Source organism: Crocuta crocuta, unplaced genomic scaffold (assembly GCF_008692635.1).
Source record: "Crocuta crocuta isolate KB4526 unplaced genomic scaffold, BGI_CrCroc_1.0 scaffold367, whole genome shotgun sequence".
Classification (NCBI taxonomy): domain Eukaryota; kingdom Metazoa; phylum Chordata; class Mammalia; order Carnivora; family Hyaenidae; genus Crocuta; species Crocuta crocuta.
Window position 1 is genome coordinate 3,482,631 of NW_027527936.1, and position 27,906 is coordinate 3,510,536.

The window sequence follows — 27,906 nt, forward strand, 5'->3', positions numbered from 1 at the left end:
TACGATGGGTGCCCATTGTGCCCCTGCAGCTCTCTTGCTTTTACTTCTCAGCTCTTGTCTAAGACTCGTAGCAAGATCTTGGGACAAAGGACATCTCCCTCCCTTTGCCTTTTGCGGTCAGCCCCTGCCCCACTTCACAGTCCTGCCTGTTCTGTCTCCGCACCTTTGCTCACCTACCGCCCTCTGATCTTAGGACCTGTGACTGTCCCAGTTGAGTCTAGGGTTCAGGCTCCAGGAAGGAGCAGAGCCATCTTTGAGCCCTGCCCCTTCACATTCACCAGTCCTGTCTTTCCTTGAAAATTCTCTTACCACTGTGGGTCAGCTAGTACCTGGATCTGATCAAGACTCTCCCACCAGAGTCCCTGTGTTCATTGTCACTCACTTCCCTCCTCTATGTCCTGTTGTGTTTTCAGAACATTATCGAGGGGCTTCTCACATACCAGCCATCTGCTCAGAGTAAGGTGTGAGCACAGGTAGTGGCCGCTGTTGGGGATCTCCTGAAGCCTCCTGGGTTGGGGGGCCATAGGAGAGAGACCCCTGGGAGCTCATGATTGGGCCTGTGAAGTGATAGTGTATCTGTAGTGTATGCTGTGGCCTTGCCGAAGGCTTCACACAGGTGCCTGGCAGAGTGGGGAGGGCACACCTGGCTGAGGAGCCTTATGAGTAAAGGCTTGGAGGCATTGAGCCAGCCCCAGACACGGTCTTCCCTGTGCACAGGTGCCTGTCTCCACCTGGAAGGCAGTTCTGAGCAAGCGGCTCCCCGAAGTTTGATCTGTAATGGGCCACTGGAGCAAGGGCAGAGGAGATGTGGGTGGAATCTGAGGGTCCAGCACCCCCATCCCTGGCCACTAGGGCCTCCCTAGGGTTCCCTTTCGGAGTGGGAAGGTGCCATGGGAATTGGGTAGGACGAGGGTGGTCAGGCAGGGCAGCTACAACTTGTCAAGAGCACGTCCTGGCGAGCCTGGGCGGGTTGTGGCTTTGGCTTCAAGCCTCTGATACCTGGATCCTGTCTGCTGCTAAGGAGTCTATGCTCTGGGGCCTGTGCTCAGCATGCAGGGTCTGGCCTCCTGCCGCCTCCCTCCCTGCTGGGGAGAGAAGAGACAATGGGATGTCGCAGGGAGTAGCCTGCATGGGTCTGTACCTTCTTACTGCTCTCTGTCTCCACCTGTGTGTCTCTGTGTCTCCCCAATCCTGTTTCCCCTTTCCTGTCCCCTTATGGAGGCAAGTTGGAAACTCACAGTCTGGGACAGAACATCCCTGTACATCCTCTGGCCTCAGTGGCCCCCTGCCCTCCTACTCAGGTTTAGAGAATGACCTGAAGGCCTCATGTGCTGTCTCCCTACAGTGTGACTGGTGGGTTATCCTTGAGGTCACTGAGGAAAGGGGGGATCAGTGAGGAGCCAGGGTTCTGTGCGTCTGAGTGGTCATTGCATAATCCAAGGTGGGGGTAGGGGATGTCTGTTGAAATAGACTCGGGACAGTCCCTGATGAGCAGGGTCTGGGTGGTGAGTAGGGGCCAAGAGGTGGCATAGGTGGGCGGTAGGGACATTGTTGGAAACCAGCTAACTGGCTCTGCCCTTCTCTCTGTCACAGGTTGATTGTCCTGGGCTGTGGCTGGCTGTGGTGCTAGAGCCCTGGATGGCCCTAGAGCCAGCCCCAGGGAAGACGATGGTACCCCTTGTGCCTGCACTCGTGATGCTTGGTTTGGTGGCAGGTGCCCATGGTGACAGTAAGTCTGACCCCTCAAGGTGCGGGATCTCCCAGGTTAAAAGATGGCATTCCTCCTAGCAAGATTCTAGGGTGAGGGACACAACCAGCAACTATAGGAGGCAGGTTAGTTAGATACCTCCCCAGAACACCTACTGTCCTAGAAAGACACCCCTCCTCAATCACATAACCTCCTCCCCCCAAAGAGTCCTCCAGCCTCATGCTTCCTAGGAGCATCCTGTGGAAGGCCTGCATGTCCCTTAAGGCACCGCAGGGTGGGGCATGGCTAAGGGTGACCCTGTTTTATGGGATGGGAGTGAGACATGTCCAGGATTCATGTGGTCATTGGGTGACATGCTCAGGCGTGTACTGTGTCGGCCACTGCAGATCTGTGCAGAAGACACTGTGAGCCATGTCAGAGTTGAGTGGGAATGGGGGGTGGCACACAAGGAATGTATGTGGACGTGTGACTGGGATGCCACATGTGTCCGCAGGTCCAGGGAGAGGTCAGAAGCTGGAGCCACCACAGCCCTTCCCCTGGGCCAGACCCTTGGAATTCAGATGTGGGGACACTGAGCCCCTCCTTCCCCTTCCCAACCACCTTCAAGGCAAAAGGGCATCCTCCTTCCCCCAGCCCCTCAACCTTGGGAATCCAGGAAAGATTGCACGTGGCCAGAGGGATGCTGGGCTCCAGTGGACGCGTGTGTGTGTGTGTGTGTGTGTGTGTGTGTGTGTGTGTGTGTGTGTTGGGGGAAGTGGGATTGTCCCCTGCCCAAATCCAACTCTGAACTTTCCTTCCTTTCCTGCCGCCCTTCCCCCTGCCTGGCACTACGAGACTGGCCACAGCAGCCCGCCCCGTCACCATGGTTACCACTGCTTGGTTACTGGTGGGAGGCGGAGCACAGGGCAGATTTAGCCAATCTGCACACTGACAGGGAGGGGTGAGGTCGAAGCCAAGGTCCCTGGGGAAAGGGGCTGTTCCCAGCCTGTCCGGAGCCCAGAAGTGGCCAGGGGCCAACCCTGAGGTCAGCCTGGGGGTCAGCAAGCCATAGGGCTTCCCTCACCCCCCTCTCCAAGTATCTGGGCACAGATCTCTCTCCTTGCCCCACCCAGGCCCTTTCTCCGAATGGCTTATTAATTATTCAGGACCAGATCCTAGAGAGGGGTGGGACTAGGAGGCTGGGCCCTGGTGGGGCTGGTAGGGCGCAGGGAAGGGGAGGGGATTCCTCCTGGGGGCGGGGGCTGAGGGGGTGTGGGAGCTTTGAGGTGCAGCCCAAGGAAGGGCCGGGTTTGGGGGCAGAGGGTGATCTCCAGGCCTGGCTAGGGCTGCTGGAGAGAGCTTGAGCCTGCAGGGGCAGGTTGGGGTAGAAGTCACTGGGTGTGACTCTGACATTCGCAGGGAGGCGAAGGCTTGTCAACAGTCAGGTGTGGTCAGGAGCCCTTGGACACTGAAGTAGTGTCCTTGATCCCCGACCTCACCCTGGACATTCTCGTGGCCTTCACCCAAGAGTTTGAGGGCAGAGGGAGCCCCCGCCCAGCTGGGCTTTCAGACAACACATCCTGGGAGAATAACTGCCTTCCCCTCCTGCTTCAGACCAAACATGCCCTGACGTGTACCCTCATCCCCCCAAACCTGTTCCTCCTTCTGTGTTCTCTCTCCTGGCGAATGGCATTACCACCCACTCCGCCACCCAAGTCAGAGCCCAGGGCCTCTTGCCTGTCTCATACCGCACATCTAATCCATCACCAACTTCTGTTGTTTCTCCCTTCTAAACATCTCTGGAATGCATCCACCTTCCTCTCCACTGCCTTCACCCAAGCCGCACTCAGCTCTTTTTTGGGCTTTTGCACGCAACTGCCTCCTGATGTCTTTCCTGCCTCCATTCCCTTGTAATCCATTTTCCCTTCCAGAGTCTAAGAGTCAGGTTGCAAAATGAAAGCCTGCCTGTGTCACCGCTCAGTTTAAAATCTCTCCCTCTCCTCCCCTCTTGCCTTCAGGATCAAGCCTAGGGGTCTCGATGCTTCTCAAGCAATGCATTTTCTGGCCTCTGCCAACCTCATCCTTCACTCTGCTCCCTACCTCGCGCTCCCGCCATGCTGACTCCTGTCACTCATGTGCTCCCCAGGCCTCTGTTCCTTCTGATCCCTCTGCTTGGAACACTCTTCCTTGTCCCCTCATCTGACCAGTTCTTACACACTTGGGACCATCACTTCCTCCAGGAGTCTGGGTCATGTGCTACTTGGGAGACAGTGGAACAATTTTAGAACAGAGTCCCAGAACCTCCATGCTGGTCCTTAAGAACCAGAGCCCAGGGGCGCCTGGGTGGCTTAGTTGGTTAGGCGTCTGACTTTCGCTTAGGTCATGATCTCACGGTTCGTGGGTTCGAGCCCCGCGTTGGGCTCTGTGCTGACTGCCAGCTCAGAGCCTGGAGCCTGTTTCAGTCTGTGACTCCCTCTCTCTCTGACCCTCCCCTGCTCACGCTTTCTCTCTGTCTCCTAGAAATAAATAAAACATTAAAAAAAAAAAAAAAAAGAACCAGAGCCCAAAGACCAGGGTCGTGAAGGTAGGAATCAGCTGGAGATACTGAAATAGGGTGAGTGGGGCTCGGCTTCCAGGCTGAGAGCCATGAGGGAGGACCCTGGACTGGGAGCTGTGACCTGGCCCCGGGAGGCAGGGTCTCTTATAGACCTGCTTCCTGCTACATTCCCTTTTGGATCTGTACCCCTCCCACCGTGACCAGGATTAGGCTGGGCTTAGGAGACTTCTAGCCAGGGGTGAGCGAGCAAACGTGGACAGAGCTACTGCAAAAGGTAGGGCAGGCGCCCCAGAGAATTGACGACCGGAGCAGTGAAGCGCGGAGCGGACAAATGTGTTTCTATAGGCCTCTTAACGAGACAAATGAATGGGAGCCCTGGCCTCTGAGGGGAGCAGAGGGAAAGGGGGTGGAGAAGCAGCTGCCAAGAGTTAGCCCGGAGGCCCCAGCGTTAATGCCGAGTCAGCTCCAGTGGAGACCCAGGCACGCAGGGCGCGGGCAGCTCCCCCAGCCCACATTTTTGTGGTTTCTCAAGGAGAAGACTTGTGGGGGGCTAGAGGTGGGCCCAAGCAGGAAGAGGTTTCTGCCTGTCTAACGTGCAAGCCAGGTGCTAGAGGGCCACCCAGGCCTGCCTCTGGAACCCGCGGTGGGGGTTACTACAATGTGTGCTGTTGGGGGACAGTGCTGGCGCAGAGGGAGTGACCTAAGCCCCTGGGAGGGGTGTTAGGAGGCTTTGGGGAAGAAGGGAGACCTGAACAGTGACTGGATATTTGCTAATGGGGGGGTGTTGCATAATGGGATAGGATGGGGGAGGGGGGATAGGGACAGCCCTGAGCTTCTCCATGGAGCTCATGAAAGAGACACAGTGAAAACCATCTCCCTTTTGTTCTCGGACAGCACAGAACAGGGGCAGGGATCAGGTTTAAGCGAGGACCTGGTTACAGCCCAGTTACTTGGAATCACAGGAGCCTGGAGCAGGATGCCCGATGCTGGGGGTGTAGGTGAGGTGGGGGGCAGGGGCCCGAGTAGCTGAGGGTGTGTCTGTCGACGTCATCCCCGCCAGCCTCACTGGGAGGCAGGGCTACCGGGTAGGTAGGTAGGACCTGGGGGCCTGCCTGGACTCTGCCCTCTGTGGCACTTCCGGCAGGTTGCTTTCTCTCTCTGGCCTGTTTTCCTATTGCACAATGAGGGTAGTCATTCCTGCCTGGAAAGGTTAACTGAGGTCACATGTTCAAGGCACCTGGCACCTAGTATGTGGTCCCTCCACCCGAGGCTGTGACCTGGGGGCTCTGTGTATGTCCCCTGGGAGCCCAGAGTTGCCTCTGAGCAGGCTCCCCTCTGGAGGACACCAAGAACAGTCATAGGAGCCAGAGTTAATGAGTCCCCAGCTCATTAGGCAGTTCAGGGCCTGGGAAATTTGCCTCTCCAGGAGCTCCCTCCCCTGCTTCACTGGCCCTCACTCCCTCACAGCCGCATGTCTGCTCCCGGCTTCCGTGTACACATGTGTGTACGTGTGTGTATGTACTCCGCAGGGAAGGCACAACATAGCAGTCCATCTCTCCCCACGGAAGAGCCTCCAAGGTGGCCCGACTTGGCTGTCCAAACGCCCTCCGCCCCAGAAGTGTGCCCACCCTCTCTCTAAGCGGCCCAGTGGTTTGCTTTATTTGGCTACCCATTCCCACTGTGCGTGGGCTCGTTGGCCTGCTTGGACGAAGAGTGTCCCAGGGCATACCTCTGGGGCCCGCTGCCCAAAGAGCTGTGTGGCCCACACCCTCTGTGCAGTGAGACAGGGGGGAAGGCCAGAGGGGTGCTGGAACCACATTCTGCTGGGGCCAGAAAGCCCCTTCTGCCACATGGTCTCCGAAGTTCCTCAGACCCTCGCTGAACACCAGGCAGCCCCTGAGTCACCACCTGTCAAGTTGCTTGATCCTGACAGAGTGCCTGGACACAGTCAGCGTGGCTGTTTCCAGTGCTGGAGTGGGAAACCAGAGGGCCGCTGGACGCAGGACAGGCTCTCCCAGGCTTGGGGGTGGGGTGGCTGAGAGGGCAGGGCACCTACAAAGGCAAGGAGGTACCCACTGGCCTGGCCTGTCTGGGCAGGGGGAGCCAGGCCACCAGAGCCAAGCTGTGTCCCAGCACAGTGGTCAATGCTCGGTTTCGAACAAGTCGAGAAAGGTGGGCCTGGAGAGGTTAGCAGGAACAAGTGTGGGGAGGGGAGGAGAGACCGATATCAGCCCAGGGTTTGTAGCTGGGAAGAGACCTTGGTCAGATTTGTGCTCCCCAAAGGTCAGCCGGGTGAACAAAAGAGGCAAGGGCTTGGCAGGGCTTTGGGACACCAACGAGCTGGGGTAGTGGGGTTTGGGTGAGGGGCCCCTGGGTGGGAGTGGGAGTAGGTTCAGGAAGTGGAGGGTGAGGCCTGAGTGAGGGGAGGGGCCTGCCCTGCCCGCTACCACTGGGGGTGAGTGAGGGGGTCAAGAGNCTCTCTCACTCTCTCACTGTCTCACTCTCACTGACTCTCACTCTCTCTCGTGACTGGGCCTGGCCCGCCTCCCCAGCGCCTCCCCAGCTTCTGGTTCTTTGTTTGGTGGGGAGGCCCCGCCCCCAGGCGCGCTCTCCGGCCATTCCGGTTCAGCAGGTTCCAGCCCCTACTTTCTGCTGCAGACACGTTGAGGCAGGAGGGTTTCTACCCTAGACTCATCTCCCTGGTGGAGCAGGCCTCCCCCTGGTGTGTGAGGGGCTGCAGTCTCCATCCTCAGGCATGCCCTCCCTGGTCAAGTCACCCCCTCATTTGTTCTGCACTCCCGTGTGCCAGGAACTGGGCCGGGCAACCAGGCCGGGGCAGGAAGCAAAGCAGGGTGAGGAAGCAGCTGTGAACCAAATACTCTCCCCAAATGTAGGAAAAGTAACAACCTCAGGCAGGGAGGGTTACCAGAGAGCTTAAACCCAGGAACTGAGCTAATGGAGCAGTGGACAAAGACAGGGAGACCAGGGAAGGTGTTCTGAGGAAATGATGTCTAAGTTGAGATCAGGAAGGTGAACAGGAGTTATTGGGTAAAGAGGATGTCTAAAATCTTATTCAAGGGTCCTGAGGCCATGGGAACGTTGCTCATCCAGGAGATGGGAAGCCAGGGCTAAGGGTGGGGGAGGCTCTGTCCACCATGAAAGGAGTTGAAATTTTGTTTTGATCGCAGTGGGAGGCTTTGCAAGGTTTTGGTCAGAGGAGACAGGCAGCTCACTCTGGCTGCTGGATAAAGACTAGAGGGGAGGCGGGATGCAGCTTGTTGGGCTAGCGGAGTCTCCAGTTGGGAAGGTGGTATCTGGACCGAGGTGGTGGCGGTGGGGAAGGAGGTCACGGAGCTGCTGTCTGCAGGTCCTCGGGTGTCGGGGAGCTGCACACCCAGTGGAACCTGAGTGGTCAGAGTCCTGTCCGAGAGGACCCGTCTGAAAGGACCCGCAAACAGGGACAGGCTCTGCAGACGACTGCAGACTGGGAGAGTCGGGAGCCTCCTTCAGGGCGCAGTCATGAAGGAAATGTGGAGCAAACTGTAGCTTCTAGAACCTCTGCATTATTCCCGTGCCACTCTGACCCTCACCAAGTGTATGTGTTTCCCCTCCAAGGCTGCCCCTGACTCTTCAGGCCCAGCTGCCCTCACCCTATCTAAGTGTTCCGCAAGCAGGCAAGTGTGGAGGCCTGAGTGTCCCTCCTCCAGGGAGCCTTTGGTGCTACAGGAAGAGCTTAGGACTTGGAACACCGATTGAACCCTAGCTCCACCCCTGTATCACTCTGTGACTTGTTACTTAACCTGCGGAGCCTCCATTTCCCCATCTCTAAAATTAAGCTGATGCTACTACCCACATCATTTTTTGTTTTGCTTTTATAAAGTTTACTTATTTATTTTAGAGAGAGAGCATGCACATGAGCAAGCAGGGGAGCGGCAGAGAGAGAGGGAGACAGAGTCTCAAGTGATGGGGCTAGAACTCACGAACCTGTGACAACATGACCTGAGCCAAAACCAAGAGTCGGACGCTTACTGACTGAGCCACCCCGCTGCCCCCACATCATTGTTTTAAGACTAAGAATTCAAGTGGGAACAGCAGCTGCCTCCCACACAGGACTCACCGGCCATCTCACCTGTACACGCCCTCGGCAGACATCATCACGGTTTGTCCACACAGACCTGTGGACCCTAGCACCATTTTGCAGATGAGAAAACAGAGGCTCAGAGATGATGAGTGACTTGCTTGAAAATTACATAAAACCTACAGAGCCCACCGGGTCCCTGGGGTGCTCAATAAAGTGTTTGCCTTCCTGCTCCCTGCAAGGTTAAGCCCCCCTACTCTCGCTGACCCTGCTGGTCCCCCGGACCCTCCCCTCCCGAGGGACTGTGCCCATGTCTGTCCACTGGGTCCAGGGTCGGCACACTCCCTGTTTGCTCCCTCCTTCCCAGCAGCACTTAAACATGGTCTTTCACGTCTTAGGAAATCAAAAAAGAAACCAAGGTGTAAGCCTCCCTGGACCCCTCATCCCCTGTAGTGTCAACTTTTCTGTGTCTTCTCATCACAGCCAGTCTCCTTTAAATGGTCACTGCACTCTTCACTTCCTCTCCGCCCCCCCACTTACTCCTCCACTTTCTTTGGTCTGGCTTCCCCCAGCACACCACTGACCCTGCTCTTCATAAGGTCCCATTATTCTGTACCAGCTGTTGGGAGTCAGACAGGCTTGAATTCAAGCCTCAGAAATGCCATTCATTGGTTGTGTGACCTTGGGCAAGTGACTTGACCTCTCTGGGCCTACAAACTGGTAATAACAACGAGGAAGGACTAAATGAGATAAAGTACCTGGTGCAGAGTGGGTGCTTAGCGAGGGATTGTCATCATGGCACACATGTGTTTCTGTGCCAGCAGTTGGGTCAGGCCTGGGCTCATCGGTGCTGAGCAGGTGGTCTGAAAGGTCACTTCTCACTGTGTTAGCCTTCCTGGAGCTGTTCATTGGCCTGATTAATAGGAAATGGATCCTCTGTCAGGATTAACGAGGCGTTGCTACATCTTAATGAAAAGCTGGTTTCTCTGGTCTCGTGCCCCCTGGGGGGTGGGATTCATAGAGACAGGTGCCCCAAGTTGGCCCTGGTGTGTGTACCAAGGTGCTGTGGGCATGGCAGTACAGTGTCTGAGCCCCCTTTTTTCTTCCCCTCCCCTGCCTCCCAGTGGACACCCTGGGGAGATGTACACGCTATCAGAAGGCAATAACCAAGTCAGTGGGGGCGGGTGGGGGGCAGATTTTCAGGAAAGTATTCACCTGGGAAGGCATCCAGAGATACTTAGAGAGGTGGAATGTCTAGGCCTTTTGGGACTGCTGGTATGTTGGGGGCTGAGGGAGGAGGGATCACAGTTTCTGGCTTGAGCCTTGGGGTAGATGGAGGTACCACCCCCCATGGAGAGCAGTGGGGGAGGGACACGTCTGAGAGGTGCTGGGACTCTTCCAGGCAGCACTCAGCATGCCTTTGTCTTCCTGCTTGGAACTGATGGGGGATGGGAGACAGTAGTATAGTGGTTAAAGCATGGACTCCAGACACAGAGCTCTTGGGTTCAAAGCTCTGCCACTAACCAGCTTGTCATGTTAGACAAATCCCTTAACCTCTCCATGCCTTGGTTTTCTAACCTATAAGCAAACATAATTATAGCACCCACCTCATATGCTACAGTTCTTTGAATAGCGCCTGACACGTCGTAAGCACCGTACAAGGGTTAGGCATCACTGTTTATAGATCTTGCCACCCCCTCCCCTGAATGACTGCCACCTATGGAGTGTTGGTGATGTCAGTAGTGACTGTGCCATGGTGACTTGGTGTCTCCATCTCTCCAGGCAAACCTGTCTTCGTTAAGGTCCCTGAGGACCAGACTGGGCTGTCGGGAGGAGTGGCCTCCTTTGTGTGCCAAGCCACAGGGGAGCCCAAGCCACGCATCACATGGATGAAGAAGGGGAAGAAAGTCAGCTCCCAGCGCTTTGAGGTAAGCCCTTGGGTAGGAAGGGGCAGGCCGAGCTCAGGGTCTGCCTGTCCTGTTCCGGGGTCTGGTCCTACATCCCCTCTCCTTGGTCTCCCTCCTCAGGGGCCTTTTGGAGGCAGGAGGATGTCTGACCCCGAGCAGGCTGTGACCCTGTGTCTGTCCTCTGGCAGGTAATTGAGTTTGATGATGGGGCAGGGTCCGTGCTGCGGATCCAGCCATTGCGGGCGCAGCGAGACGAAGCCATCTATGAGTGCACGGCCACCAACAGTCTGGGAGAGATCAACACTAGCGCCAAGCTCTCAGTGCTCGAAGGTACGTGCTGGAGAGGAATGCGGCATGGTGGGTGGGTAAGATGACGTGTGGGAAAAGCCCGCCAGCCAGCCAGTCCCTGCCATGGGCTGGTATGTGTTTGGCAGAAAGGAGAACCGACCGTCTTGGCAGCAGCAAAGGTCAGAAGTGGACGGGGTGGTCACTGGATCTGGCCTGGATTGTTTGCCTGGCGCTAAGGCCAGCTGTGTATCCTGCTGAGCTATGGCCTTGCTCACGTGGGGTTTGGGCCTGAGGTTGGATTTGAGGTGTGGGGCTGCAGTTAGGTATCGTTTGGTTTACTTGGCTTATAGCCTGTGTGATCTGATTTGCCTGTGGAGCCCAGCAGTGGGTTTCAGAGAGGTGTGTCCCCTATGTACCAGGGCCCTAGGCTGGGGGCTAGGACCCTGAGTGTGGATTTTTGTGTCTTTTCACCTGATGGTTCCTGCATTCATTCACAAATATTCCGTAATGCTGCTGTGGGTCATCTGACCAGGGCCCTGCCCTTGAGACAGTTTCCAGTAAGCCCTATGGGGGCAGCCAGGGGGGTAGGGGAGCACAGAGGGGAGCTGTGGTCTAAGTGGAGTCCTGAGGATAATTAGGAGTTGGGGTGGCGGCCGAGGCAGAAAGAATAGCATCACCATGTGCCAAGGCCCAGAAGGAGAGGAGACAGGAGTTTTCATGGAACTCATGAGTAGTTCAGCTTGGGCTAGGGGATGGGTGGAGCTCGAGGGTGGAGCCCAAGGGCACTGAGAGAAGCCCGGGAGAAACTATCCAGCATGGACCTGGGGAGGTTAGAGAGCAGATCACACAGGACCCAGCCAAGGAGTGAACACTTTCTTGGGGATGGAGGAAGCCACGGGGTGGGGAGTGACCTGATCAGCCCCCGGCCACAATGGACTCATCCGTCTGAATATGTCTGTGTATATTTTCAAAATACAGCCTTGATTGTTGCCTTTTGTAAAAAAAAGTTGCAGTAGCAATACCTGGTCGCTGTTGAAAATTTGATAAATATAAAATAGCACATAGGAAAAAATAAAAATCAGCTGTTATTTTGCTTCTACCAGTCACATTTGGTGTTTTCCTTGTCCATTTTCTGTGCAGACATTATATATACAGATGACCCTTGAATAGTGCAGGGTTTGTATGCTCACCCTCCCCACCACTGCCAAGCAGTTGAAAATCTGCATATCACTTTGACTTTCCTAAAACTTAGCTACTAATAGCCTATAGTCTTTCGGAAGCCTTGCCAATAACAGAAAGTCAATTAACACATAACTTCTATATGTATTATATACTGTATTCTTATGATAAAATAAGCTGGAGAAAAGAAAATCTTCTTAAGAAAATCATGAGAGGTGCACCTGGGTGTCTCAGTCAGTTAAGCAATCGACTCTTGGTTTCAGCTCAGGTCATGATCTTGCGGTTTGTGGGGTTGAGCTGTGCCTTGGCCTCTGTACTGGCAGTGCAGAGCCTGCTTGGGATTCTCTGTCTCCCCCTCTCTCTTCCCCTCCCCCACTCACACTGTCTGTTTCTCTCAAAATAATAAACTTAAAAAATTTTTTAATTAAAAAAAAGAGAGGGGTGGCACCTGGCTGGTTCAGTCAGTAGAGCATGCGACTCTTGACCTCCGGGTTGTGAGTTTAAGCCCCACGTTGGGTGTAGAGATTACTAAGAAAAATAGATAAACTTAAAAGAAAATCACGAGAGAAAATATATTTATATATAGTATTGTGCCATATCCAAAAACCTCCATGTATAAGTGCACCTGTGCAGTTTAAACCTGTATTGAGGAAGGGTGAATTGTGTAAGAAAAGTGGGATCGCGCCCTGCCCAATGATTTGTAGACTGCTTTTTTCCCCCCAACATTTTATTATTGTTTGTTTATTTTTGAGAGAGAGAGAGAGCACGTGTGCATGCGTGCACGTGCAAGTTGAGGAGGGGCAGAGAGGGAGACAGGATCTGAAGTGGGCTCTGCGCTGACAGCAAGGAACCCGACACGGGGCTTGAACCCATGAACCATGAGATCGTGACCTGAGCTGAAGTCCGATGCTTAACTGATTGAGCCACCCAGGCGCCCCTCCAAGATTTTATTTTTTAAGTAATCTCTACACCCAGTGTGGGGCTCAAACTCACAGCCCCGAGATCAAGAGTCACATGCTCCCCCAACTGAGCCAGCCAGGCTCTCCTCATTTGAAGACTGCTTTTTAAAATAACACATCATGGGGTTGCCTGGGTGGCTCAGTCAGATAAGCATCTGACTTTGGCTCAGGTCATGAACTCACAGTTCGTGCGTTCGAGCCCTGCGTTGGGCTCTGTGCTGACAGCCAGCTCAGAGCCTGGAGCCTGCTTCAGATTCTGTCTCCCTCTCTCTCTGACCTTCCTCTGATCACGCTCTCTCTCTCTGAGAAATAAATAAAACATTTAAAAATAAATAAAGTAACACATCATAAACATTTTCCTCTCTGTGAAATATTTTGTATCATTATTTTTAATGGCCGTAGGTATCCCATGAAGTACCTTGATTTATTTAGCCATTCTTTTATTGTTGGACACGTATGTTGTTCCCATTTTTTTTATATACATAAAGAAAAGTGCTATACGCTTCCTTACAGGTCAGATGTGTTCACCTTCCTGATTATTTCCTTATGCTAGATTCATGGAAGTGGAATTGCTGGATCAAAGGACACGTGAATTTTTAAGACTTTCAGTATTTCCAGAAGATTGTGTCAGTTTACACTCCCACCAAACAAGGCCTAAGAGGGCCTCTTTGCTGCATATCTTCACCATTAGTGGGAATTATCATTAAAAAAAAAAGTCTTTGCCAAGTTAATAGTTAATAGGCAAAAAAATGGCATCTCAATTTAATTTGCATTTCTTTGATTACAAGAGCAGTTGAACATCTTTTCACATTGGCCATTTTTACGCTATGGCTGTATGTGTTTGCACGCATCCATTCAGTAACTCCCTTGTGCCTGTGTGTCTCCTGTGGGCAGTGGCGGGGGCGGGGGGGGCACTCCAGTTTAGAGGGGCAGTGGAAGACAGTGGTTAAGACAGTGGCTCCGGACCACTTCCTCTCTCGCCTTGTGACCTTGACAAGTAACTATGCCTCTGAGCCTCATCTGCTTCATCTGTAAATGGGGATGTACTATGCACTGCCCGAGCTGGTTTGGAGGATTGAGTATGATGTAAAGTACTTTGCAGGACCCAGTGAACGGTAGCTGCTGTTGTGCCGGAAGCTGTACATCCTGGCAGTACCCGGCTCCCATGGCATCATCCAGGTGATGCAGCCCCATGTCCATTGCCATGGAGGGGACTTCCCTGTGGAGCAGGGCCCCAGAGGATAGGCACTGGGCCAGGACCACTGGTTGCCCAGTATCCTGGGCTCTGTTCCTGTCCTCTAATGAGGGGACAAATAGTTCAGCCTTGCCCTCCCTCCTATTGGCATCTGCCCCAGCGGGGAGCCTTCTGTCCTACCCTGGCATCCAGGCATCTGGCTGAAGGGCCAGAACTGTGGCTTCTGCCAAGAGGGCATCTTCTAAGACTGTCGTGTTGAGGAAAGAGGACCTCTGGGTTAGTGCCGAAAGAGAAATCCGCCTCCCCGCCCTGCCAGAGCCGCTATGCCCCAGTTCCTTTGTGGGCACTCTCGTATCCCCACCACTGCCCTGGGCAGCTTTATATTTAAAGGGTTGAGGAGGATGAGGATGGTTTTTCAGGCTCGGAAGTTGAGGGGGATTCAGACCTGGAGGGACCTCAAGGTCCTGAGGGGCATTCTTGAATGAAGGTTTCTCTAGCAGGGGTCTGGGGTATGTTTGTGTTTCTGGGCTGTGGGAGGAGGTGTCTGATGAGGTCCGGGGTGATTTGGGGGCAGGTCCCTGCCCTGCTTGTACTCCTGCCCCCGTGAGGGTGGCGCTCTGAGCCCCTCCCCCTCCTGAAACACCCATCCCGGAAGACGAACTGCTGACTTACCGTGTTGGTCTGTGTAACCTTGACCAGGCTCCTGGCATGGCAGAAAGGAATGGAGTAGGAGGCCTCAAAGGGGCCAGGAGGCGGGGCCAGGAGGAAGCAGCCCAGACAAGGACCATCCTGCCCCTCCCTGCCCTCCTCTGCAGGCCTGGAGTTGGGGGGTGTGGGGGGAGCAGGGAGGAAGGATAGTCTGACTGGGAAGAGAGCCAGGGCCGATCCTGGGAGGCCACCACGGGTTCTCAGGAAGCCTGGGGTGAGGATGAAGCTGGTTCAGGGGACAGGAATACGAGTGGAGTCCTCTACCGGTGTCACACACTGCACGTAGGCCAAAAGTCTGTATGCCGTCATGCTTACTACGCACTGGGCTTTCCAGGGGAGTGGCTGAGGGCTGCCTGTGGCGACTTGGCTCAGGAGAGGTGTACCCTCAAAAGGGAGCCCAGGCCTGCAAGCCTGGTCTTGCTCCCCCTGTCCTGTGTTGTTCCACACCAGGCCCAGCCTCCCCTGTACGTGGCTGCCGTGCAGCCTTGGGGAACACCCTACACTGCTCAAGGCTCCCTGAGCCTCTCCCTGGTCCCGGCCTTTGCACCGAGCTCCTCGACAGGACTGCCACTCCCCGTGTGACCAGGTGTGGCCCGATGTGCCCCAGCTGCCCTATGGTGCGCAGCCGGCTGCCTGGCTGCCCCCTCTCTCCCCACACCCATGGCTGGGGACCGGGTGGGGGTGCCTGGCACAAGCTGGCTGGGGGTGAGGCTGTCCGGGCTGTGACAGGCACAGGGCCCTGCCGCCCAGTGTTCCTGTCTGAGTGGTAATTGAAGCCATTAGCGCGCCAGCCTCTCCTTCGCCCGGTAATGGCAGGAAAAGCTCTTCTCACTCCGCACTCTTGAGGCAGCGGCTGAATCACTCCCCCTCCAACCCGCCCGCTGCCGCCACTGAGACAGAGAATCTGACATTTTCCCTCTGGAGGCAGGGGGAGGGGAGACAGGCTTTGCTTCTTGGCCTTTCCCTCCAGGAGGTGGGGGGAGTGAGGGTCTTGGAGCTCCTTCTGGAGGTTACGATTCAGCTGAGCCCGTGGGTTCCAAGCCAGGCAGCACAGTGGTCAGGAAAGCCCCAGAGGAGGCCAGACAGCAGAGATGTGGGCAGAGCCCTGGTGATTTGGGTAGGTTCTGGAAGGGTTATGGAAGGGGAGGGGGAGACATGGAGGACTGGGGGTGGAGAAGCCCAGGAGCAGGAATGGGCTGTTTCCGGCTCTGTCCTGGAGGGGCCTGGCTCAGGGTACAGGTGGCAGTGTTTGCCTTGTGATTGTGGATGCACAGACAACAGGCACCTGCATGTGCCGTGGGTGCCCTGTGTGCCTGGGGTAAGGCAGTGTATGAGGTGTGTGGCATGGCATTAACGCAGCAGGTGTGTGCCTTGTATGCTATGTGTACAGCAGATTGTGCGTGCCTGCGTGCCCATCGAGCTGCAGGGGGTGTGTATACAGTAGGTGGTGTACACTATGCAGTGTCTGTGTGTGTGCATGCATCAGTGTGGGTGTGGGGTGTGTGGCAAGGGGAATGTGCAGCAGGCAGTCTGAGCTGAATGTGTGGGGGGTCAGTCTGACCCTGCGGGGATGGTCAGAGAGGCTGCGTGTGGGCTCTCTGTCTCTCGGACCCACGGGTTCCCTGCTCAGAGCTGCTGCTGGGCGGGACAGCTGGATGGGGATGAACGTGGGACCGAGTGGTCAGGCTGACCCATTCTCAAGTACACTAGCTCCTCAGCAGTTCCTGTGCAGCCACGCCAGGAGGCAGGGTGCACCAGATAGAGATCCTGCCCAGGCCTTGGGCCGCCTCTTCTGCCTCCCCTCTTCCTACCACCGTGAGGCTCCCTTTCACCTTTTTCCACCCAGCCGACTGACCAGGACCATACCACCCATGGGTGCCATGCACGGAGTGTATCTGGTCTTGCCTACTTTGTTATAGGCTCGGGGTTGCCATGGGGCATGTGGGACAGTGACTGGGGTTGGCGGGGGGAGGTCAGTCAGTGCTGGGCCTGGACCCCTGGGTTCTACAGTGACTCTGACCCTGACTGACTTTGGGACCTGTGGGGTGATAAAGGACCTTGTGAGACTGCCCACCCCCATACTCAGTCCCTTTGGAAACAGCCTCAGCAACAGCAGGGCTGATGAGCAATGTATGACCCTGTCCTGAGATCCTGGGCTGTGCTGGACCCAGAGCGGAACCGGAAGGGCGCTTGCTCTCAGGACGGGTGGGTGTTTTTCCAGGGAGTCAGCACTCCCTTCCCCACCCTCCTCCCTGCCCAGGGCCGAAGCGTGGCTTTGGGGTTGGGGTCACTGGGATAAAGAACTACCACAGGCAGAGGATGACTTCCCAAGTGGCAGGCTGTGCCCTCTCCCTGTGTCTGGGTAACAGGCTGGTTTTGCAGAAGCTGGAGCTGTCACCTCTCTAACTGGCAGCCACAGTAGGCCTAGAACCCAGGACAGCTCCTGCCCCTCCCCTCAGAGTTGAGGCATGACCTACATGATTCTGGTCTAGTGACTTGGTCTCCCTGATCCTCCCTGACCTTCCACACCCCCCCCAACCCCCATCATGACCACTGTAGCATTTGGGACCACACACACATGAGGCTCTGCAGCCATTTTCTGGAGAGTTCTGGACCCTAGGCATGGGGTTGAGAGAGGTGTTAGGTAGATGGACACTGCCAGGAGGCCTAAGGTCAGACTCTGGGTTTCTTGGTACCTAGAATCCCCCACCTTCTCTAGTTTTTATCCTTCTCCAAGGGCCCAAGTGGACTCCCTTCTGAGTGGTCCTCCGGTGGCATAGGCAGTATGCTTGCCTCTTCTGTTAGGCAGACAGTGGGCACCTCCCCTGTGCCCAGCCTGCTCCCCCCACACCCCACCCCTGCACTCACAGGGACTTACAAGACCCTGCTGTGTGTTTGGCCTCCTTGCTGGCTCCCCTCTCCCCCAGCCTCATGACCACAGAGTGGAGCCTAGGAGCTCTGGGAGTAGCTAGCCAAGTGGGAGGTTTTAAATGCCCCCATGTGTGTACCCTCTCCATCCTTAGTAAGGTGCCTCCCTCTTGGTTGCCTGAGGAGAGAGGATTTTAATCAGAGGAATGACACGATCAAATGTATGCTTAAGAAAGGTCCCTGGGGATGCAGAGCAGGGTGAAAGGAGACCAGTGAGAGACTGGGGCATCCTGACAGGCAGTAATGGCCTAAACCCAGGCAGCAGGCAGGGGAGGAAGGGAGAAAGGGTTACAAGCAGTGGAGAAAGAGCAGTGACCTGCCTGGCTACTATGGACTTGGGGAGATGGGAGACTGTGGGTTATGGCTCTGGGCCCAGGTAGATGGTGGTACTATTTTCTAAGATTCAGGACCAGATCTGAAGGGGCACATCGACAAGTCTAGTTAGAAATCTGTTGTAGCAGGCGTGTGCGGGCATCCAGGGGGAGGAATCCAGGAGGCCATGTGCAGATTCGCCCGGCACTTCAAGGGACATCTGGAGATTGAGTTTTGAAGGTTAAGAAATGGCAAATCTCAGGCAGCCAGAGCCAAGAAGGGAGGAAGGGAGCCTGGATGGACCCCCGGCTGGGGGTCAGCATGTGGGGGGTGGTCCCTGGGAATCTGGTGAGAAGGGGCCTGAGAGGTAGGAGGGAGACCTGAGTGAGGCTGCGGGGATGGAGAGAAGACAGGCATGTGAAGGAGGGAGTGGCCAGTGGGGCGGGGCACTCTCAGAGCTCAGGCAAGATGAGCACTGAGACGTGCCCTTTGGATTTAGCCCCGCGGAGTCAATGGTTGGCCTTGGTGAGCTGGCATGAAGCAGTGGGGGTGGCGGGGGTCCGGGGGTCTGAGAAGTGAGTAGGAGGCTGCTGGTGGTGTGAACCTAGGGGGAAACGGATGAAGAGACTCTTCCTGGAGTAGGGCTGCGGTGGAGGAACCCCCGGAACAGACTCCAGCCTCGGCCGGGGCCCCGGAAGCCAGAGGGCTGCTGGGGCGTGTGCCCGGGGACAGCCCCAGGCCTCACTTGGGTGTATGTGGCCCTGAGGCCTCACCAACCAGGCTGAGTAGGGTGGTGTGAGGTGTCAGGGAAGCCCTAGGGAGGGGGGGGCAGGCCGTGGCTGCTCTCCGCTCTCACTACCACTCTTGGGCTCTCGCTGCTGACAGGCCCCAAACAGCTCAGATTCAAAAACAAAACAGGCTTTTAAGATGCCAAGTTTGATGAAATCTGAGTGCTGCAAGAGGTGGGAGTTTTCTCTTAGAAAAAGCTGAAAATGGAGACTGAAAGCTGTGAAGGAAGATGGGCCCAGGGCTCCCTGGGCCCCCCTTACTGCGTTGGAAGCGGGGAACCTGGGAGAGTACAGGTCTGGGGGGGCACCTCTGAATTGATAGGTGGTGCCTTGGCCCCCACCCTGCGATGGAGCTGCCTCAGGGACAAGGCCTAAGGTGGCTCTGGTTTCCTTAGAATGCACAAGGGTTGGGGGTCCCAGCAGCCCCGCTACTCACTCCGTTCCTTCGAATTTCTCTACGTGTCTCTGGGTGCACAAGCCTCAGCATGTGTGTGTCTCTGACTGCATGTTTCCACATGTGTGTGGAGTGCCTGTGCGCCCTGCCTCTGGATGCTCGCCTGCATCTGTTTCCACAGGTGCTTGTCACTGCAGGTGCCCCTCCATAGGCGGGTGGCGGTTTCTATTTTTGCACCTGTCTCTTTCTCCACGTATATCTCTGTGGAGATATGCCATGCCTGGCTGTGCATGTTTCTAGGTGTCTGTGTTCAGAGACAGGGTGAGGCCAGGCCCAACACTCCTGCACAGAGGAGGAGGTCAGGCTTACAGATGGTGCCACCCCAGGGAGCCTGTGTATGTGTGCGCCGATGTGTGCCTGCATGTGCATGGAGACGCCATGAAGCTGGATAAACACGGGTGAGAAGGTCGTGCTGACAGACGGTGCTGCCCGCCCCAGGACCCTGCAAGGCGTCTCCATCTGTTGTTCCCTGGTGCAGCCCCCTCCCTCTGGCCCAGACGCAGCCTCAGGCATCCAGGCTGAGCTGGACAAAGAAACCTGTGTGTGCTTTGTAGGGGCCTCTGCAGCCTCCTGCCGCCGGCCACTGCAGCTAGCCTAAGCCCATCCCCTGTCCACCCCTACTCTAGCCTCATCTTTTGGGACCCCAATATTTGCCTTAGCTCCAACCAGACTCATCTTCTTCCTGGCCCCCCACCCTCCCATAACCTTTACTCGAGCACTCCCTCCTTCCCCCTAGAAAGCTCTTCCTCAAGCTCCCATGCTCAAGGGTTTAGTACTCTTGTGTCTCTCTCCTCCTCCAGGAAGCCACCAAGATAACAGGTGAGTCCTGGATTTGAAGCAGCTCCACCATGTCGAGGGGTCTCAGCCACGTGTCTACTCCCCTCTGAGCCTCAGTCTCCTAATACCCTCCAGCCCCCCCCCCCACACACCCGTACCCTGTCATCTTCCCCTGCTCAGTGGGGACAGCAGGGAAGGAGTTTAGATCCCCTCTTGTGGTATCTAAAGACCAGTGCGTTCAGTGCAAGAGCCATTAACGTACACGAGCGTACCCACCACAGGTACACAGACTGAGGTACTGGCAGACAGAGGTCCTGATGGGAGAGCCCTGGGAATGCTTGAGCACCTTACCTGTGCATGCAGGTGAAATCCGCAGACAGCTGTAGAGACCCAGGTTCCCTGGTACCTCTGAAGCCCCTTAAAGGCCCCAAGGACTTCTCTTTCTCTCCCAAGGACCCCCTTATCAGAGAACAGAGGGGCCTCCGCCCTACAGGCACAGACACTGCGAATGCCAAGCCGGCTGAGGCTGTGAGGCAAGTGTAGGGAACCCCAGTTACGCGGTTGAGCGGGAAGGAAGCCCAAGGGGGAGGGGAGCAGAGAGCTGGGGAGTTGAAATGGAGGAACGGGGGTCCTAGGAGGGGGCACGGGGCACGGCCGCTCCACCCAGCGGGGGGCGGGGGGGCGGCGGGGCGGCAGCTGCTTGGACCAATCGAGGTTGCGCGCCTGCTGGGACGCGGGCACGCGCGCAACCTTCCTCCGTGAGCCCGCCTCTCCCGTTGCCATGGTTACCGGGTGGCCTGGAGGGGGAGGAGCCCTTCCTCCCCTCCACCCGCAGCTGGGGGGGCCAGGTTTTGAGGGGACTCGATGACCATTCATTGAGGTGTGAGTGCCCATACATTGGGGTGTGGGTGCGTGCAGGTTCGTTTTGCCGCTTGTGTGCAGGGGGCTTCCATGGAGCGCTGAGTTCTGAATCGGACAGAGGAGGGCATGGTATGGGGCAGGATGGTGGTGCTGCGCCTCACCGCAAGGTGGGGGTCCCACCACCCGGGGTCATCCCAGCCCCACCTCTGATGTAGCTGCGTAACCCTGGGCAGGTCTCTAAGCCTCTATTCACTCATATACCACATAGGGTTTTGGTAGAGATTAACTCGTTTTTGTTTTTTTTTTAAATCATTTTAACTCGGTACGTGGAACTTAGTAAACATAACCTTCTATTTTTCATATCTGAGCCTCAGCTTTCCTGATTGCTGTTGGGTTTGGAGTGATCGTGTAAAGTCCAACTGAAGGATTCACCCTGGTCCTTAGCCTCAGTGCTTCAGGCTACCATGGACCTGACCCCTGTGGGTACTGGGGGTGTGCAGGGAATAAATGTGCCGGACCAGTGGATGGGTCAGTTTACACCAGCGTGCATGGTGCCCAGCTTGGCCAGACAGTAACAGCTGCTGACCTTGGCTACATTTGAATGTGCTGGAGGCCTCCTGGGGAGCATAGCAGGAAGAGATGGCAGCGCTGTCACTCCCGACGGGCTGGAGTCCTGGAGTCCTGGAAGCGTGTGAGACACGCTTCCCCCGCTGGAGGTGCAGAACTGCAGCCTTCCGACTTCTGCCTAGAAGCCTAGTTGGCACAAGGGACTGGCTTTCGGGTCCCGCTGTTTTATGGACAGCTCTTCACACATGCCGGTTTTAGGCTCTGGCGGCAGTGCCTGAGGCATGATCTGAGCCAAGGACAGAGCCATTGAGGGCCCGATAATTGAGGGAGGAAAATTAATTGTCCTTAATTTGGCGTAAATCCCCAAGACCTTCCCCGTGTTAGGAATTCAGAGTAGATGCCGGGACATGGAGCTGCAGGTGTTTGCACTTCTTCCCTTCTCCTTGATCTACCTTGCTGGTGGAGATGGGGACCAGCCGACACCTGGGCCCGAACTCTGGCAGGCCCTGACATTCCTCTGCCCCCACTGCTCAGCAGGGCAGAACAGGTAGGATTCAGGACTGGTGCCCTGCTGGGTTAGGGTGGCTCTAACTCTCCTGAGTGTCTCCCAGCTGCTGGGAAAGGCAAGGAGGGTGCAGGGGGCGGGCACCTGAGGCTCAGGCTCTGCCTGGGCCTTTCTGTGAAAGCAAGTGACAGCAGACCCAAAGGAAGCTGCTTCCTGCTGGGTGTTTCCCAAGTCCTACTTTCTTGCCACTTTCCTTTTTCTTGCCACTGTTTAACATTTTCCTTTTAAAAATCAGAGCTGAAAGTCAGGACACTGTGGGATCATATTTACAGCCAAGGAGTTGCTGGATTCACATCTGGAATTTATAGGACCGTAGGTGGGGAAGTAAGCATCCTGCCAGCTACTGGGAGAGGCTGGGGAGGCAAGGCCGTGCTGGGAATCCTATTGTTCCCTAGCCCCAGACCCCCTATCCTGTGGTGGCCACAGTCCCTTTGGGATGCCCCTGGCAGCTGGAACCTTGGCAGAGCCCCTCCTGGGATCTAGCAGCAGAGGGATGTTTTGCCCTGCCTACTGGGGCTCCTCCAGCTTCCTCTCCTGCCTGCCTCCCCAGTCAGGCCCCCTGGGTCCCTGAGAGTCTATAGGGAGAAGCAGCCTTGCCAGCCTTTACTTTCTAGAATCGCTTCTGAGGATGCCATATGCCTTTTCCCCGGCACAGGAGCCTGACCTCAGCAAGTGTCCCAACACATCCATCTTATGCTGGGCCCAAGGGAGGAAGTTCCAGGCGGTGCTATATCCTGGTCTCTGCCACCACAGAGCCTTGCCCCCCATCCCCACCCGGAAGACTGACAGCGTTCCCCATCCTCTATTAGGCGTGCCTGGCATCCACACTGCGGGAAAGGCTCTGCCTAGTTCTCACATACACGCTGATGGGGAGGGCCTCTCACCAGCCCCAGCCCCTGGCCTTGGTACCTGGCTGCCCTGGTGGCTCACCTGTTGCTAGTTATGATGATAACATCAGCTGATATTCACTGGTGCAGATTCTGTGTCAGACACTGCCCAGCACCTTCTGTGTCATCAGATGTCATCCTCATGATGGCTTTACAAAGTGGGCACTTGAACCCTGTTTGCAGATAAATGGAGAGGATAAGTAGTGCGCCCAGGTCATAGAGCTAGTTAGTGGGGAAAGTGGAAGCCCCACGTGGCCTGTGGCTGGGTGCCGAAGCCTGGGTGTAGAAGCCTGGCTGCACTGGGAGTGGGGATGTGCTGATACCTGTTGCTGTTGCTCCCAGGGAACTGACCCTTATGTGAGTCACCAACCCCTGGCAAGATGGGAAAAGGCTGCTGGGGAAGGGTGTTGCCTCCCTTCGTCAAATTTTCGTGTCTTCCTAGAGCTTTTTTACCTACTTAGCCTCCACACACTCTGATGTGGTCCCCAGGCCTGACCATGGCCCCCAGTGATGGAGGGAAGAGGGTCAAGGTCAGGACCAGGGGTTGAGTGGGGCGTCATTGGTAGGGCAGGGGGTATGAGAGTCAGGTGCAGAATCTGGGCTGTGATGTGGGGTTCTTCCATGTCATAGAGCTAACGGCTAGATGCAAACAGTGGACAGGACCAGACAGCACAGAGCTTTGGGGCTGAGTTGTGGCTCTGGGTGCTGCCGTCTGAGCTGTGGGCCGCGTGCAGCCTAGCAGCCATGTGGTACTTTCTGCTGTAGCCAGCAGAGCATCAGTCCCGGTTTTTCTGAGGGCCCAGAGAGATAAGTGCTGACATCTCCCATATGAGGTATTGTTTCTCAGATCTGGAACTCCCTGACAGGGCGGGGCGGCCCCACTGTACCCGCACCCCCCCCCCATCCTCCCACCACCCTAGCCCTATAGAGGGCAGGCCTGGGTAGTGGGACTCACATGGAGCAAGCTCCACCTTTGGCATTCAGGAATTGGGAGGCAAGGGTCTTGAGGGTGCCATCCAACCTGGGAGTCAGGAGAAGCCGCCCACAGTGGAGGGTTCTAGAGGGCAGGCAGTGCCAGACCTAACTCGCATGTCTGTCCTTTGTCTGCAGAAGAACAGCTGCCCTCGGGGTTCCCTTCCATCGACATGGGGCCTCAGCTGAAGGTGGTGGAGAAGGCACGCACAGCCACCATGCTGTGTGCGGCAGGCGGGAATCCAGATCCAGAGATCTCTTGGTTCAAGGACTTCCTCCCCGTGGACCCTGCCACGAGCAACGGGCGCATCAAGCAGCTGCGTTCAGGTGAGCAGAGGGCGAGAGTCAAGGGGCCACACAGACTTTAGGAAAGGTGTCCAGCTGGAGCCAAGCACAGCCTGGGTGCCTGGGAACCACAGGCGATCTCAGCCTGGGGCCGACCCCCCAGAGCTGTGCATAGGGGATCCAGTGGTTAGGCCGGATCTGGCCCAGGGAAGAGAGCTTGACAACGAGGTCTAGTCATCGGTGGTTCTTTTACCTTCCTGGAGTCCTCAGAGTCTAGACTTTGGTCCAGCCCGGCTCCTTGTGGCATGCGTGACGTGCCCAGCATGGCGTTGGGCCCTGCAGAGGTGCTCTATGCGTGTTCGTCCTCTGTCTTTCCTGAAGCCTTGCCTGAGAGGGGACCTACATGATGCTTCTCCTTACTTCTCCAGACAGCAGGGCTTAGCCAGGAAAAGAGGCCAAAGATGTGTTACGCATCTGGCTTCAAAAGGCTGGCCCTCAGGAGCTTAGAGCCAAGAGGACTTGCTGCCATCCCTTGGCCACCAGGGCCATACGTCTCCTCTGGATATCTCAGTCGAGCCAGCTCGGAGCCCCAGGAGCAAGGATGCCGTCATGACCAGGCAGGAGGTGTCGCCCCATTGATCGATCCGCCTCGGAGGCTCCCGCCAGGATAATTGATTCAGTTTTTGTGGGAACGATGCAGGCGGGAAAAGGAGGCTCAGAATCAGCTTAGCTGCGTTCTGCATTTGCCGCCAGCAAGGGCTGGACCGATAGGCCTTGGTCCAAAAGCTCTCCTGCTAGCTGCGGGCCGGTGGGCTCTGGCGAAATGGCTGGCACCAGCCAGGGCCCCTGCTGCCCGTCAGATGTGATGTCAGCGCTGCAGAGGAGGATGTGACTCGACCCCTTTCAGGACCCCGCAGACTTGAGAGGTGCCCCCGCCACTCCCTGGGGCTCCAGCCCCTCCCTGCTACCTCCCACCAGGTAGACGCCCCAGCAGTGCCCAGGGGAGGAGGGAGAGATGAGCTGCCCAGCAGGGCAGGATTCAGGGCCTAGCCATGGCCGCCTGAGACAGCCTACGAAGTGTTAGCTCATTTAATTTAATTAAAACTCAACAAGATGGAGGCAGCTGTAACACAGTTAATTAAAACAGCCATAATCAAGGCAGGAAATGGTCCGGTAGCATTTGCAACCACTGCCCAGCACTGCCCACTGGCCAGCATGGTTCGGCTCCTCTGCATTTCCCCACAGTTCCCCCAGGCAGGCTCCCCAAACAGCCAGATGGTCCTCCCTGCAGGCCTGGCCTCCACCCCAGCACGGCACTGACTGCCTGTGGCAGCAGTTCTGGGAAGGCACACTGTCTTGTGTGCTTGTTCATCAAGTATTTATGTAGTGCTTACTGTATGTAGGCCCTGTGCCACCCATTCACTGCCCGGTGAGTGGGCTCCTGCCCGCTACTCCACTGGCTGCTCTCCTCTGCCTGCCCCCCCACCCCCGCCCACCCCCTGCTGGCTTCCCTTTCACTGCTGTCTTCCCTGAGGCCTCCTCTTCCTCTGCTCCTTCCTCCAGCTGGGGAGCCCTGCCTCATGCACAGGGCCTTCCCTTAGGCCAGCTCACCTGCTCCTGTAGCTTCAGGTCTCCTCTCCACTCCCACACACCTAGTTCTGTCTCTCCGACACCACACAGCTTACCTGAGCTTTAGACTAAAATCTGTCTGCCTTCTTAGTGTCACCCTGGCCGCCCTTCACCCAAGGAAGTGGTGACTTCCTTCCCAAACAGCCGCACCCTTGTCCCCCCACCCCGAGCCTCTCCCTGCAAGTGGAAGCCCCCTCAGCCTGAAACCTAGGATACACCCCGACTCCTACTCCATTAAGGAAGAATCAGATGCCCTCATCACCCACATGGCTCTCATGTTGGACCCCTTCTGTCCGTCTGCTACCTTGACCACATCCCAGTGCTGAGCACTGCTCCCCTCACCTCCTGCCCTTCCGCATCCGGGCTCTCCCCAGGAATCCATCCCCTAACAGCTGTCACTTTTCTCTTCGGTGCCTCCAGTTTCCGACCACTGCAGTGGCATCTCCCTGCCCATGTGGCTGGGCACCAGCTCCCGAACAAGGTGCACAGAACCCCTCTCCATCTTACCAATGCACATCTCCACAGCTTTACCTCCTGAGATCTCAGCTACTCCACTTACTAGCTCTGTTAAGTCCTTTAACCTCTCTGAGCTTCTGTTTTCTTACCATTAAAAAGGAGTGACAGTAAGCACTAAGTGAGACAACAGCAGCAGAAGCTGTACTTTGCCGCCTTGCGTATGTGGAGGGCTCCGTGAACTGGGCTCTTGTTACCTGTGGCCACTGCCCACTCGCCTGAACCACCCTGACCCCGTCCTTGCCCTCTCCTCTAACTCACCAGGTCATGAAGCCTCTCCCTCCTCAGCCTAAGCAAGGCCTACTACTTCAGGACACACCCTGCCCTGTGTTGTTACTGCCTGGCTCTCGTTCTGCTCACTTACTAGGTGCTCCTTGCAGGGAGGGCCTGGGTCGGCTCCCCACTGCGATGGCTGGCTCCCCCAGCTCCCAGCACAAACCCAGCTGTAGGACCAGTGTCTCTGAGCCCTTGTTGATAAATTATTTCATGAACATGACCTTCGGGTCCTGTTCCTACAGACCAATGTCCAACCCTCCTGCTCCTTGGGTTCAAGGAAGACCTTGTTTGACCTTTACTGCCACCTGGAAGCTGTCACCTGAAGAGTTCTGGACCCAAAGTCCAGTTCCTAGGATGACACCCTCGGGGCCTCAATCACCCCACCTCTGTAGTGACAGACAGGATTCTTTCCCCCATTGCTGCCTGGTCCTCGACTCCAGTAGCTGCTGCCCCTGTCCTGCTACCGTTTAAAAGGGTGCTGGGGCGGCTTCCTGCACATGTGACAGGGATATCCCTTCAGTGGAGTAGAATCAGGCCCCCAAGCACTCAGTCGTTTACAGGGACCGTCACAGTTTACGCATCGCCAACAGATCACAAAGTATTTTCCTGCCTTTTGTTGCGTTTGATTCTCCCCAAGCCTGAGAAGTAGGACAGGCTGTGATTATCATGCCCACTTTATAGCTGCCCTAGGGGAGTCACCTGGGGTCACATGTGGAGATCCAGGGCCAGGGAGCCCCCCCCCGTGCAGTCACCCAGAGGCCTTCTAGTATCACATACACCAAATCTAGGGCTTAGGGAGTGCTTGGACACTGCGGGCACTCCAGAGTTCCAGGACCCCATCTTCTCCAGACCTCAGGCTCTCCCTGACTAGGTCCCCCGAACTTGTCAGGCACCTGCAGGCTAAGGTACAGCACATGTCACGGGCCGTGGCCTCTGGAACAGGAGCTGAGAGGAGGGCAGTTGGTGTGAGCCCTGCTCAGGCATGAGCTCTGCTCCATGGGCACCTTCCGCACTGAAGTGACGTGATGTGCTGACGCAAGGAGCCTCTTGAGAACTTGAACTTGAGGCCCATGGTGGGCCCAGGAGGAATGGAGACAAGTTCAGGGAGAATAGAAATCAAGTCAGGAGCAGATGGCATCACTGGAGCAGCTGGCAGGGGCTCATCTCCAAGCGGGGCTCAGAGCCACTGCTGGCTCCTGAAAGGAGCTGGTGGCCCACGTGCTCTGCCCAGCCTGGACAGGGCACCAAGGAGACCTCCCCTGCTCTGCTCATCCCAGTGGCCTGAATGTGCAAGCTGCCATCTCATCGCCGCCCAGGACAACCTAATCCACGCATCTATGTTCTCACCCAGGCCACAGCCTCCTTCCACACGCCCTGCCACCCGAGCTGAGACTAGAGGGCCTGAGCAGAGATGCCAGCATCTGGATGTGGTAGATAGGACCCAGAGCCAAGGGCAGAGCAGACTCAGGATGGGCCTGAGGCCTACAGTTCCCTCCCCTGCTGGCTGGCCCAGCTCTGACTGGGAGAGCCTGCT

At 56.3% G+C, this 27,906-nt stretch overlaps 1 protein-coding gene across 5 annotated transcripts in view; it reads left to right on the forward strand.

Moving 5' to 3' along the window:
- PTPRF (protein tyrosine phosphatase receptor type F) overlaps positions 1-27,906 on the forward strand; it is a 95,517-nt gene that overhangs the window by 21,321 nt on the left and 46,290 nt on the right. For all 5 annotated transcript variants that reach the window (XM_077752038.1, XM_077752041.1, XM_077752040.1 and 2 more), the window contains 4 exons: positions 1,594-1,729; positions 10,105-10,250; positions 10,418-10,559; positions 23,808-23,996. In XM_077752038.1, the coding sequence (XP_077608164.1) occupies positions 1,639-1,729; positions 10,105-10,250; positions 10,418-10,559; positions 23,808-23,996 (568 nt within the window). In that variant the 5' untranslated portion in view covers positions 1,594-1,638. The remainder of the gene's footprint in view (positions 1-1,593; positions 1,730-10,104; positions 10,251-10,417; positions 10,560-23,807; positions 23,997-27,906) is intronic.